Source organism: Durio zibethinus, chromosome 16 (assembly GCF_047325235.1).
Source record: "Durio zibethinus cultivar Kanyao isolate XHJ-2024 chromosome 16, ASM4732523v1, whole genome shotgun sequence".
Classification (NCBI taxonomy): domain Eukaryota; kingdom Viridiplantae; phylum Streptophyta; class Magnoliopsida; order Malvales; family Malvaceae; genus Durio; species Durio zibethinus.
In genome coordinates, this window is record NC_143177.1 from 3,671,166 (window position 1) to 3,686,187 (window position 15,022).

Below are 15,022 nucleotides of genomic sequence, written 5' to 3' on the forward strand. Positions count from 1 at the left end.
TCATATAGTCATGTGGTGTTTAAAATTAACAGGTCTAATTACATTAAACAGCATGTAAAAGCAAGTTCAAGTCTAGGAGAAAGAAAGAACATGTTACTACTCTTCTTGATCAAAGAAAAAAATTTTAAATTAAAAGCCCTTCTTTATTCCACAAAATGTAGCCTTAATTTTCCAGAGAAATATCAAATAAACAATAAAGATGGGAAACAGTCTAGCTGCACATTTTTTAAGGCTGTTATAAGCAATTATTGATTAGTGATTTCAACATTCAATCGTCTCCTAGAGTTGTCAATATAGCTTATATAATTCAAAGCAAATTTTGCCAATCATGACATATCCTTCTCCAAAATGAAGAAAATACCACATCTAACATCATTCCTTTGGGTGATCCTAACTATCATATTTCTCTTCTCTAAACCCTCTAATAGCCTGACAGATATCGATCTTACTCCACCATTGATCCCAAACCCTCGACTTCTCAAGGCCTATATAACTCTCCAAGCTTGGAAACATGCCATGACTTCTGACCCCTACGGCTTTGCCTCAAATTGGTATGGCCCAAAAGTTTGCAACTACACCGGAGTCTTTTGTGCACCAGACCCGGATGACCCTCGCATCACAACAGTGGCTGGAATAGATTTAAACCATGCTAACATAGCTGGTTCTTTACCTGAAGAGCTTGGCCTCCTCACTGACCTTGCTCTTTTCCACATAAACTCCAATCACTTTTCTGGCATGATACCTGAAAGCTTTCGAAAACTCAACCTTCTTTATGAGCTTGATATAGTAATAACCAATTTAATGGAGAGTTCCCTTATGTTGTTCTTTATTTACCTTCACTCAAATTTCTTGACATCAGATACAATGAGTTCAGTGGCACAATCCCCTCACAGTTGTTTAATCTGAAACTAGATGCCTTGTTCTTTAACAACAACAATTTTCGATCATCTTTACCGGAAAACTTCGGTAACTCTCCTGTATCAGTTATTGTCATGGCAAGTAGCGGCCTCACAGGCTGCTTTCCTTCTTCAAGTTTGGTACAAATGGCAGGAAATCTCCGGGATATCATTTTCATGAACAATGGATTTACAGGATGTTTGAAACCAGAACTTGGTGCATTAAAGAGAGTGACAGTGTTTGATGTTAGCTCTAACAAGCTAGCTGGGCCTTTGCCAGATGCAATTAGGCAAATGAAGAGGTTGGAACAGCTTAATGTGGCAAACAATGAACTATCTGCTTATATTCCTGAGAGCGTATGTTCATTGCCTAAGCTGAAGAATTTCACCTACTCCAACAATTTCTTCACTTCGGAACCTTCAAAATGCCTCAAGTTGCGTGCCAAAAATGATAGAAAGAATTGTATTCCCTATAGGCCATTGCAGAGATCACCAATGGAATGCAAGTCTTTCTATGCACATGCAGTTGATTGTAGTATCTCTGGCTGCTCACCTAGCCGTCCACGTCGCCCATCACCACCACCGCATCCACCTGTCCATCATTGGCCATGACCACGAAATCAAAGTTCAGTATAAAAAGAAAGAGTTTAGTATTTATTTTCATTTTGCAGTTGTTTTCATGTATGGAAATTTTAAAACGCACAGTTGGGTTTTTTCTTTTCAATTTGTCTTTTGAGAAGCAATATCCAATTTCTATTTTATGTACATTTTCTGGATTGGTGAGAATAATTAATGATACTGAGGTTTCCGTATCGTTCTTTGCATTGCTATATTTCATAGCCAAATGCTTCCAAATAATTAATTTTGTCTTCTAATTCACATTCTCTTGTTTAACAACAGCCAACTGATTAACTGGTTATAAATTAAGAAAAGAACTGTTTTGAAATGTATTATAATCTAGGACACTTTGAACCCCTCACGACCCGTATCATATTTGTGTCCAATATTTTGATACTTGCGATACATCTAAATATGTGTGAAACTTAGATATGACAAAAACTAAGAAAAAAAAATTCTCATGTGGATAATGATGTTATATTTTTTTTATTGTTATGTTTATCACCAATTTTTTTTTTTTTTTACAAAGATAAATATCTTTTAAAAATTAACCAAATATCTATCATATATTTTTAACTGATGATTATAATAATATAAAAATAATTTTAATTACCATAACTTACTATATTCATGTCTTATTTTTTAAAAATGATCATGTTATTGTGTCATACTTATATTATATATCCATCTTTATGTTTCATAGATTATAATTCTTCAATAAACAAAAGTTTTGGCCAAAGAAAAAAATAGAGAAAGATACAATCTTCAATAAATATATATTTATCCATATCGAGGTGAGCTGCCTTTTATATTAATCATGGACTCATTTTCAACCAGAGAGGTGAGGAGACGAAGTAGGAAAAAATAGTAACTAAATTATTATTAATATATTTTTATAACTAATAAAAGTAGAAAAGTCTGAAAAAAAAAGTACAGTAATAATTTTGGATGAAGAGCTTAGATGAATATGCTAATTGGTCCGAACTCAAAAATATGGGGACAAAAATTAATAGTATTAGAAATAAGCCCACATGGTGTTGCTTGCTTTTCCAAAAGTTGAGATCCTAAATTGTAACTAGTTAAACCTTTGATCTTTGTCTTTAATTGCTTGATTTAATGATCAAAACAACCTTAAAAAAGATATCAATGTTGGGAATCAAACCTTAACTTTCTCCCTCCTCTTATTGTAGGGTTATGCCCCCCTTGAATGACACAAACCTTTGATTTTTAAATGAGCAACAGATATAGATTCATTTAATCTTAAATTAAACAATTAATCATTAAAGCAAATATGATTCTACCATATTACTTTTGATGAGGGACATAAATGGGTTTGTCAAAAATTTTAAAGGAAAATTTTGATGTTTTGAACAGTGACTGATGCAAGATTTTTTTTTTTTTTGAGATATTTACTTATAATATATATATTGTGAATTCATCAATTTTGTCCATAAAAAGAGTGTTTTTATTTCAATTTTTTTTTTAATTTCAATCTTTGAGATTGTTCATCTAAAAATTTAGGATGTGCAAATTTTTAAGTTATGGAAGCTTTTCTTAATATTACCCCATCAACAATTTTTTTATTTTAAAAGTTATCGTAGTTTAAAGATAGGAATATAAGTTAGAAGTATTAGAATTTAAATTTTAAATTAATTTATTAAATATCACATTTTAAAAGTGATTATAAATTTTAATTTTTTTTTTCTTTCTTTAGACTTTGAATGCTTGAATTACAAAACTTCTTATCCTCAATAAAACCTTCAATCACAAAAACAAAGAATTTTCAAAAGGTAAATTGCTCCATCTTCCTTGCTTTTTCTTTGGTTTCTCAAAATTAGTTGCAATTGGTATAACCAAATAGCTGGAATGCTTTGGGTATAAACAGGCTTAAAGAAATTGTTCCAACCCTCCGCAGCACAAAATTTATTTATAAATATTAATTTTATAGTGTGATAAAATATAATATCATAAGTTTCTTACTAAATTTAACGTTAGAAAATTTTTTTAAATGTTTTGCTATCTTGACCAACTCAAACATCAAGCAATTACAATCTTTAAACATGACAATAAAATTGATTGAAAATTTATACATGTGTTCTATCATTTTTGAAAAAGGTTAGAAATTAAATTTGATAATTCATATATTTATATTTTATTTATTTGGTATCAAATATATGTAAAATAAAAAATTATAATATCAAAAATCATATTGACACATCAAATATAAAATATATATTTTTATTTTTTCAAAACTCATATATAATTTTTTTATATTATTTTTATATTATATGATTGTACCGTATTTAAAATTATCATATTTACAATATAAGAACATTAAACTTATATTCTTTTTCAAAATAAATATTAAAAATTATAGAAAAACAGAAGTAGGGCTTGTTAGCCTGACTGCCTGAGAAAGAAAAGGCATGATTAGTGAATAGTGGGCTCAAATATTGAACATAGGTCCAATTCTGCCTAGAATTTTGCTCAAATCCAACTCTAATTCACCCAAAAAGGCTCAAAACCCTCAGAGTGCAACCCGATTAGCCCAAAATCGATCCACCAAGGAGCTGTTTATAAACCAATTAATAAAAGTAGGGTTTGAACTTTGAAGTCTCCCACACCAAACAAGGTTGAGCTCTCTAGCGGCCGTCTGCTTTGCACTTCGTAGCTAACCGGAAAAGCTTCAACCATGGCCGTCGGGTACTAATTTCTTTATCTTCCTCTCCCTCATTTTTCAAATGGGTTTTGCTACTTTTCTTTTCACTGATTTTTTTTGGGTTCTTTCTTTGTATTGTAATATAGGAAGAACAAGAGGATTTCCAAGGGAAAGAAGGGAGGAAAGAAGAAGGCGTGAGTTTTTTTTTTTTTTTTTAAGCTTAAATCTCATTTTGGGTATTTTGTAGATGGATCTGTTTGTTTGATGTTGATGTCTTTTGTTTGTTTTTTTTAGAGCTGATCCATTTGCCAAGAAGGATTGGTATGATATCAAGGCTCCATCAGTTTTTACTACCAGAAATGTGGGGAAGACTCTTGTTACCCGTACTCAGGGTACCAAGGTTTGTTTCTTTTAATTCTTTATTTTCTTTTACTCTTTTGAAAATGCTTGTTTTGCATTATATGTAAGATTATTGTATAGTTTGAACCTGAGCGAAACTGGATTTTGTACATGTTCTTTGTACATTGCGTACCTGGCTTAGTGCTGCGACTCTTTTATCTTTTATCGGAATGACGATAAGGATGCTTAATTTAACTTTGATTTTTCATGCTATGTGCTGTTTTTCCTGTTTATGAAATGTAGAATTGCATGTTTGAGCTGAACCATGGTTTTGTAGTAGGTTGTTTGGTTGGACCCTGATATTTTTTTAGCTGAAATGCTGAATTGTCATTTCTTTTTTTCTACCAAACTTCTACTAGCCTAATATGTTATATGGTTAATCTATTTGCCATCTGAATGCTTAAATTTCTGAAACTCTAGAAAGAGCCTGGAATTCTAGAAAGAGCCTGAATGCCTTATAATCAATTTCATTTCTTCAATTATCTTTCAAGGATTCATTTGTTGAGAAACTTAAACTTACTTTTCCTTATTTTTTTTGGTCTTGTATCATTTGTCAGCTTCTGTTATTTAGCCGCTTAAGTGACTTCATGAGTTTGTTTCTATTTTTCTATGTGGATGTTAGAAAATCTTCAAAATAATTAATTTTGCATGTAGGTACAGCACAATGAACTTAGACCTGGTTATTACATTTCGTTAACATGCGGTTACAATTTAATCTCTATGTATATAGATAAATAGTTTGAACTTGACTATTTTATTACAGATTGCTTCAGAAGGACTCAAACACCGTGTGTTTGAGATATCACTGGCTGATCTTCAAGGTGGCGATGAGGATCATGCTTATAGAAAGATTCGTTTGAGAGCTGAAGATGTTCAAGGAAAAAATGTTTTGACCAATTTCTGGGTATGATAAATATAAATATATTTGTTTTTTTGGCCAAAATATTTATTTACAACATTGTTCCAGTGTTGTTTGTAATAATAAATGAACAAATTTGTTTTGCTTTCCTTTTCAAATTTCCAGGGAATGAATTTTACAACTGACAAACTGAGGTCTTTGGTGCGTAAATGGCAAACTCTAATTGAAGCTCATGTGGATGTGAAGACAACTGACAATTATACTTTGAGAATGTTTTGCATTGGATTCACTAAGAGGCGCCCAAACCAGGTTAAAAGGACTTGTTATGCACAATCCAGCCAGATTAGGCAGGTACTACTCTGATATTCTGCCAAACTTTCAGTTCTTGTGACAATTTTCTTGACTCACATACCTTGATATATATCGAAACTTCACTGATCATTTATTCAGAGTGTGTTGTACTTTTCCTGAAGCAGTCAATCCCATGATGACTGAGTGACTGAGTGAAGTTTCTTTTATTTTGCAGATACGCCGAAAGATGAGTGAGATAATGACTGCCCAGGCATCATCCTGTGATTTGAAGGAATTAGTTCAAAAGTTCATTCCCGAGATGATTGGAAAAGAAATTGAAAAGGCAACATCTAGCATCTATCCTTTGCAGAATGTGTTCATTCGTAAAGTCAAAATTTTGAAGGCTCCCAAGTTTGATCTTGGAAAGTTGATGGAGGTATGTTTCTTATATCTTTTCTGCTTAGTCTTTCCCTGCATCCTGACAACATTTTGAATGAAAATATTCCATGTGGCCTTGGTATTTATAGCTGAATAAGATATCAAAGTGTCTTTGCCTTGTGCCTGATTAATATCTTTCTTCTATTTATTTAGGTTCATGGTGATTACTCAGAAGATTTTGGTGTGAAAGTAGAGAGGCCTGCTGATGAGGCAATGGCTGAGGCTACACCAGAGGTTGTTGGAGCTTGAATGATAAGTCCTTGAATATGTTTGTCTTTTCTGCTTCTAAGAGTTTTGTTGATCATTTTCTTTTTGTTGAAAACTTAGTAGAGAATTTCTCCATGTTTTTGATGTTAAAGGATATGATTTTGCAAATTAATATTGACTGGACAATCTGTAACTCCTTGGAACATGTCTGTGTTGGTATCGATCAACTATACAATTAATGTTATCTCATTGATCTAAAATAATTCTCGGTCACTCTGCATTGTACAGCTAGCTGCTTTTAATATGGCTACATGAACACCCATCTGGAAAATTGAACTTTTTAATGGTGGGGGTTTCGTTTCAATGACTACTTGATTCCTGCCAACCCCTTCACTAAATAATGTTTTTATTTGTACTGTATGTAAAGTTAACCTTTACAAATTGTTGGTTTATCTGAAAACGGTAAAGGATAAAATTCTGACCGCCGTCCAGTTTTTTGTGATTGGGTCTTTGATTAGAATCGTCTGGCCCGCTTGATGGGTTTGGATTTCTAGGGCCAGGTAGGCTATGAAGAGTATAAGTCAATTGCTTAGAAATACAGTCAGATACCATCTCAAACAATAGAGATGAACACTAGATCGGTGAAGGGCTCAGTTTTAAAAAATTGATAATCAATATTACTGATTTTTTCAAAAAAAACAAACGAGTCGATGGATATATTTTTAATAATTGCAAAGAATCAAACTGATTTATTCCTAAAAAAGGAGTGTAACTTCATTAGTTTCACCCTCATTCCTCCAAGACCGGCTCTGCTTAAATAAAATATGTACGATTTGTAGTTCTTTTGACTGGGACCACAAGATCAACTAGCCAACTCCTTGTAATGTCTAAAACCAAAATGCAGTTAAAGAGTATGAGCCTTGAGCTGTTGAGCTGCATGTTTTGAATTTCATTTCTATTGACCATATAAAAAAGTTATACGTCTTAGACATTGTTGCTTGAAATTACAAGATAAAATGCTGGAGGCGGCGAAATGCCAGGAAAATCCCAGGGGAAGTTTGTGGCTAACATCAAACAACATGGTCTTGCAAGTAAGAATTAACCCAAGATGTAATCAGGACACTACAATTAAACAAACAAAATTGAATACCTGTTTGGGTGATCGTAATTGATATGCGCAAGCAAAACAATTCTTGATATGTGCAAGCAAAACAATTCTTAAGAGTGATTAAGTCTTCTTTTTCCTTTTTCTCTTACTTGTAACTCCTAATGAGTAGTAACCGTAATTGATAGAAGTGAAGAGGGGTTAAAAACCTTAGAAGCCTTCCTATCAAAAGTTTATCGAGACAAAAACTTACACAATCATCTTACCGTAGTAACCCAATAAGATATGCAAAACTCACACATAAGCAATCATTTTAAATTATTTGAGCTATCATGGTTGTTTCGTGTTAAGACTAAACTTATCAGTTAGTTTTATTAAATTATTAAAATCACTAATTAATAGTAATTCACTTATGGAAAATTTTAACATTCTCTCACGTGGGTAGTATTGATTGGGTTGCTTGATTTTAATAAAACATAATTTAGAAAATAAGACTCTAAGTTAATTTACTTTATTTTGATGTGACTGTAATTTTAAAAAATAATTTAGTCCTTTATGATAATATCTTAATGATTTTGTTCAATAAAATTATCTAATACCGAATCAGAGCAGCTTTTATAGCCTTTATTGACATAAAACTAATCCATAATTATAAATACCAATGACTCTATCGACAATGGATCTTAATGTGGTTGTGTATCAAGAAAATAACACCCAAATATGATCTCAATATGTTATTCTCATTGTCAGTTCTTTTGCCAATTTTTTTAAATTTGCTTAGAAATCTCCATAACATCCAAATGTACCTATATGTCTCCTCCATATCTTCGAGGTTCCTAAATGGTGTCATTTATGACACATACCTAAGTGACAAAACTGTCATACTTGAGGCTGACACAAAGTCTTAAGATTTCACAATACATATAACAAATTTTAATTTTCCAAGTTTACATGTACTAATAAAATTCAATAACAACATAAAATGTCAACCAACGATAATCATCATTCAAGCATGAAATCAAATATCACATAGATATTCCAAACACAAAAAAAAAGTCCAACATAAAAGTAAACCATGATGTGTGAGTGTGAAATACAAATGATATACTCCCATTAAAGAATTACATCAAAAGACCCTAAATAATCATGCTTTCAACATGTTTACCAAACACTATAAATCTTAATCCCTTAGTTAAAAGATTAACAATCATGTTGTCAATCTCAATGTATTTGACAAAAATCTCACCATTTTTCATAAAATCCCTAACTGTAAGATATTTTATCTCTAAATATTTAGACCCACTAGTGCTTTCATTGTTTTTAAAGAACAACATGGCAAACCTATTGTCACAATACTCTTCATTGGTCTAGAGATGGAATCAACAATATGGAAGCCTAAAATAAAATTCTTAAGCCAAATAGCTTGTGTAGTAGCTTTATAGCATGTAACAAACTCAACTTGCTTGGAGGAAGAAGCAAAGAATGTTTGTTTCACACTTTTCCAAGACATACTCCTCCAGCCAATATAAAAACATACTCTAAGGTGGAACTTTTTGTTATCTTGACAAGTAACGAAGTTAGAATTTGTATACCTTACTATCTTAAGATTTTTTCACCTTCTCGTACCAACATATTGTCTTTGGTCTTTTGCAAGTACCTTACCATTTTCTTAGCAGTAACCTAATTATCCATACCAAGACTAGAAAGATATCTTTCAAGAACTCTTATTGCAAAAATAATATCTAGCATAGTGCAAACCTGAGCATACCTAAGATTCCCAATTACACTAGTATATGATATGTTCTTTATTAATTTTTTTCTTTGGGAACTAACATAGATTAAGGCTATCACCTTTTATAATAGGTGTATCCCTAGCATTATAGTTCTACATGTTAAATACATTATTCATACGATCAATGTGAGACCTTTGCAATAATCCCAACAAATTTTAAGACTTATCTTTATAAATTTCAATTTCAAGAACAAAAGAGGCATCCATAAGATCTTTCATGTTAAAAGTCTTGGTTAATTGCTTATTTTTATGCAACAAACTGATATCATTGCAAACTAGTAAGGTATCATCTACATATAAAACAAGAAAGATATCTTACTCCCATTGATTTTAAGGTATGCATTGATCAATCTTATTTTCCTCAAAATCCAAGAAAGTAACTATCTCATCAAATTTTAGATATCACTAACTAGAAGCTTGCTTAGGGCCATAGATTGATTTTTTAAGTTGACATACTAAATGTTTCTTTCCATATTCCTAAAATCCTTCAAGTTACACCATATAAAACCTCTTCTCTAAGATTAGCATTGAAAAAAGTTGTCCTCACATCCATCTAATGGAGTTCTAAGTCAAAGTGTGATACCAAGGCTATAATAATCCTAAAAGAATCCTTAGAAAGCACCGAAGAAAAAGTTTCATTATAATCTATTCTTTTTTTCTGAAAAAGTCCCTTTGTCATTAGTTTAGCTTTAAGTCTCTCAATTTTTCTTTTAAAATCTTTTTTGGTTTTATACACCCATTTACAACCAATGGGCGTATACCCTTTTAATAGTTCGACAAGCTTCTAAACTCCATTTTAAGCCATAAAACTAATTTCATTTTTCATTGCATCTATCCATACATTAGACAATGAATTATTAAAAGCATCACTAAAAGTCATAGGATCAATAATATGACTAATATCAAAGTCACTCTCTCCAAGATAAATTACATAATCATTAGAAATGGTAGATTTTTTTTGCTTGGAAGATCTCTTCAAAGGCATTTCAATATCATTTTCTTGAACTAGAGGTATACCAACAAAAGTAACATAAGTGGTATGAGGGTGCCGTTAATCTTCTCTCTTAATAGTCACTGGCAAAATATTGCACTGTGTTGCAAGCAAAAGAATTGAGAAGTGTCTAATAGGTTCATTGTTATCAACAACTTTTGTCACACCATTGTTAGCAATATCTAGCTTAAGAAACTTTGTCGCCTGTGATTCTACAACTTTAGTCCCATATGTAGGAGAATAGAACCTATATCCCTTAGAATAGTCTAGATACTTTATGAAATAGCAATGAGTACTCCTAGGTTTAGTTTTTCTTTTGAAAAGGTTATAAATTCTGACTTCTGTAGAATATCTCCAAACTCGAAAGTGGTTCAAACTAGGTTTCCTACTAATCCACGATTCAAAATTTGTTTTAGAAATAAATTTACTAAATATTCTATTGAGTATGTACAATGCAGTTTTAATAGCTTCACCTTGAAAAGATCCAAGAAGATTGATCTACTCATCATAATTTTCATTAAAGGTGCAATTCTGTCTTTTGGCTACACCATTTGTTTAAGATTACAAAACATAATATATTAGGCAACAGTCTCACACTTTTGTAAGTATTTGGCAAATGGTCCCATGTGTTGTCCATTTTCACCATGTTTGCCATAATACTTATTACCTCGGTCAAGCCTAACCACTTTGATGACTTTCTTTAATTGTTTTTGTACCATAATTTTAAAAATTTTGAATTTTTAAAAAATTCAATTTTCATCAATCAAGTAAAGATACCTATAGCGAGAATAGTGATTAATAAAAGTATCAAAATATTTGTTACCACACAAGGTAGATGTAAGAAGTCCACTAATATCAATGTGCACAATTTCTAAAAGATTAGAACTATGAGTTGCCCTTTTCCTTAATCTTAGTTAGTTTTCTCTTTATGCAATCTGCACAAGTGTCTAAATTTTCAAAATTAATAGAAGGTAAAATACCATCTTTTATCAATCTTTGTACTTTTTCATTAAAAATGTGACTGAACATTTTATGTCACAACAAAGAAGAGTTTTTTTTTTAGTAAAACTTTTAGACATTGTCGTAGGCATTGTAGTATACAACTATATTCATTATTGTAAGTCAAGCATAGTTTATATAAATTGTCAATAGTTTATATTCACCAACAATATTTGAATTTAAAAACAAGTCAACCTTTCCATTTTCTATGCCAAAATAGTAACCATGTTTGTCCAAAATAGAAATTGAAATCAAATTTCTCTTAAAAAATGGTACATGAAAAATATTTTGAAAAATAAGTTCAAAACTAGATTCTAAATTTAAACCTATTGTTCATATATAACTAACATTTACTTCAACATTTTTTTCAACTCTTAGTTTGGCATCTTTCTTACTTGGCTTTCATTTGCTTTTGAATCCCTATAAGGTAACAAGAATATGAACAATTGCATCACTATCAAGCCACCACAAATTTGGTAGGATGCTAAATAGGATTCAAAACAAATGAGAGCTACTGAGTTACCTTCTTGTTTATTCTTTATCTCTAACCAAACTTAATATTTAAGGTATTTATGTTTCATGTAACCTTTCTTCTTGTAGGAAAAGCACTTGATATCTTTCTTAATGAAAGCTTTATGACCTCTTACGCCTTTTGTCTGATCATTACCCTATCTTTTGTTATCCTGAACCTTATTTTGAGAATTAAGCATAAATCTCCTAAGTTTCTCAAAATTCCTTTAGTAATTAAGTTTAGAGTGGGTAGTAAAAAATGCGGTAATACGGTCTCATTTTTTATTTCTTAAAATTTTCTTCCTCAAAGACACATTTGAAATAAGATGATTAACACTCTAAACTTCATTCAAAGCATTTTATGCAATTTTAATTAGTGTGAACTCAATAAAGGCATGATGAACAATGAATTTGTTAAAGGGGATAATTTCATGGGAAATCAATTTGGTTTGAATGTGGACCATTCTTATGATAAAATCTTTAACACCCCTTACATTGTCATACCTCATACTCATAAGCTCACTCATTAGTTCCTAACCTCAGACTTATAAGATTTTTTTATCTATTGCTTACAACATTGTAAAGGTTCCTAACAATTTAAATGGTGTCCACCTACTCAAAAAATGTTTAGAAATAGACTTCTTAATGGCATACAGACATATACAATTTGCTTTTTTCCATTTGGCAAAAAATCTTTTTGTTTAGCAATATTTTCTTTAGTAATCTTAACAGGCTTTTGAAAACATAAAACTATGTCTATCTCACTTACAATCAAAGCAAAATTCAAATATTCATTCCATCTCTTATAGTTAGACCCTTAAAGAACCTAAATAACGGCTTGATTGTTATTGATAGTAAAACCCACTATTCAAGACAAAAAAAACAACATTAATTGATGGACAATAATGTAAAACATGTAGCAACGATTTATGGTTGCTAACTATAATTAAAAGATCTTGATTCATCACCATATACTTTTTTTTAGGCGAAAAATGCAACATACAAGTAGGAACTTTTTACATATAGCTAAAATGAGAATGTCTAGCTTTCAAAAACCTTATCTTCTTTGGTTAGATAGATCTTCTAGACTAGTACTCCTTCAATCATGATGTTTCATGTACCAACACAAATTATCCTGCACATTAATCCCATTTGGGCCGACAATTGCATAAGATAATTTAATAACCATCTCGTAAAACTTATAATAATAAAATATTCTATAAATTTCAATAAATGAGCCACTTTAACAGCCAAACACTTATATTAATTAATAATTTTTTTTCAAATAAAGAAATTTAAAATTGCCCAAAATTCTCAATTGCATACTCAAGAATAATTTATGCAATAGACCACTTTAGTTGATATATTAAACCTAAATGTATCTTATTAGGTTCTTTAAAAAGTGTATATTGCATTTAAACTTGGGTCTTAACTTGATTAAAATTAATTTTAATAACTAATTTAATTATGTAAATAAAATCCAATTCGAGAGTACACAAATATTAAGGCTTATCTAAAGAGAATAACTACCGTCATTAGACATTCAGCATGTCAAAACATTTTATTATAAAATAAAATAACCAAAATCATGAGCATAACATATAGAAATAATTGAATAATGTATGAATATCAAATAATAAATATTTCATGCAATTAAAATATTTCAAAAAAATAATGAAAAAACTAGAAATAAAACTGCAAGCATGTCGAAAGAAATAAGTGCAAATATGGCCACTAAACGCGTCCACATGTGCCATACGCACCATTCCCTGTGCGTGGGCTATGTCTAGCACGAGGGATTCTTTTTTCAACCTCTAGCTGGGTTTACCTAGATCAATCGGAGTAGATTTCGACCTGTTCAAGTCTGTTTAATTTTTTTTTATCTAATTTGATGTTTTTTCTTACTATTAGCATAAAATTGAAGTGCCTAAATCTCATTTAAACCTTTTTTTTTTTTAAACTCATGTCAAAAAATGCATCAAAAACTAACAAAAACAATATTAATAAGGAAAATTCTTAGATCAATAAAACCTATATTTAACTCGTATATGTTTTCTTCATATTTGACCATCTAAATCTACATTTTATGAAATTAAACACTTTGGTTTGACATTATAACACATGAGAAACATTATTCCAGAATCAATTTTGGATGAAACACGTAAAATGACTAGGTTTCAATCAAATCTTGTATTTGAAATAAAACTTGAACCCAAATCTTTCAATTATCATTTCTTTATCTATAGGTCAAATTAGGAAGTGATCTATATATGGTTTTAGTCCTTTTGTATAAAAGATAAATAACCTTAAATCAAAAAATAAAAATCCAAAAATAAGATTACAGCAACCATAAATTTTCACCCCAAATAAATGATTTAAGTAAAAATAAAATTTGAAACATGGTTTTAAGGTTCTAATATCACATAAAAAAGTTCTAATACCATATATAAGAATTAACCCAAGACCATTATGTGATAATTAGGACACCACAATTGAATAAACAGAATCAAATACCTGTTTGGGTGGCCGTGAATGATATGTGAAAGCAAAATAGTTCCTGGAGTGGTTAGGTCTTCTTTTTCACTTTTTTGTTGCTAGCGGCTCCTAATGGGTAGTAGCCATAACTGATAAAAGTGAAAATGACCTTAGCTTATTATCATTAAAACCATAAAGTCTTCCCCATCAAAAGTTTATTGAGCCAAAAACCAGCATAATCGCCAAATCACATTAACCTAATAAGGGATGCAAAGCCCACACATAAGAAATCACTTTAAATTATTTAGGCTCCTATGATTGTATCTTGTGTTAGGATTAAACTTATCAGTTTGTTTCATTAAATTATTAACACACCAATTAATAATAGCCCCTCTAAAAAAATTCTACCATTACACACCCATAAGAACAAGGCTTCTTCTACCTTTTTTCACTATAAATGGAGTCTCTTAAAAAGGCACCTATTTTATTTTTCTTCTTTTCATTTTTCAATTTTAGCAAAACATACTCAATGCTATGCACCTTAAGCTGTAATTTCCAATATTTTCATACCTTATTTCTAGCTTTTTCCAACTCAACTGAGTTTGTCCCATCTAAAAATGAAGAATTCCCTTCAACATCTTTAATTAATTAACATATTGACATTCACCAACTCCATGATTATGTCATTCACCTCTTACAATTGCTATTTCACTTGTTCATATTCTAGATCATAGACTTTCTTCCTCTTTTTTATTTTCATTCTTTTTTTGAGCTATTCGACAA

The 15,022-nt window shown here is 30.7% G+C and overlaps 2 protein-coding genes across 2 annotated transcripts; both read left to right on the top strand.

The window, feature by feature from the left end:
* Window positions 1–348: 348 nt before the first annotated feature.
* LOC111298264 (leucine-rich repeat extensin-like protein 6) lies at window positions 349–1,508 on the top strand. Its single transcript, XM_089745000.1, is given in 2 exon segments — window positions 349–781; window positions 784–1,508. Coding segments are annotated over 2 exon segments (1,158 nt in total).
* Window positions 1,509–4,117: 2,609 nt separating this feature from the next.
* On the top strand, window positions 4,118–6,640 carry LOC111291527 (small ribosomal subunit protein eS1-like). Its single transcript, XM_022883361.2, has 7 exons — window positions 4,118–4,217; window positions 4,320–4,367; window positions 4,468–4,573; window positions 5,336–5,476; window positions 5,597–5,782; window positions 5,958–6,158; window positions 6,314–6,640. The coding sequence occupies exons 1-7, from the start codon at window positions 4,207–4,209 to the stop codon at window positions 6,407–6,409; spliced, it is 789 nt and encodes a 262-aa protein (XP_022739096.1). The 5' UTR covers window positions 4,118–4,206; the 3' UTR covers window positions 6,410–6,640.
* The last annotated feature ends 8,382 nt before the right edge of the window (window positions 6,641–15,022 follow it).

Coding starts and splice junctions, on each gene's coding strand:
- LOC111291527 (XM_022883361.2), top strand. Junction 5,783..5,957: donor AATCCAGCCAGATTAGGCAG/GTACTACTCTGA, acceptor TTTATTTTGCAG/ATACGCCGAAAGATGAGTGA. Junction 6,159..6,313: donor ATCTTGGAAAGTTGATGGAG/GTATGTTTCTTA, acceptor CTATTTATTTAG/GTTCATGGTGATTACTCAGA.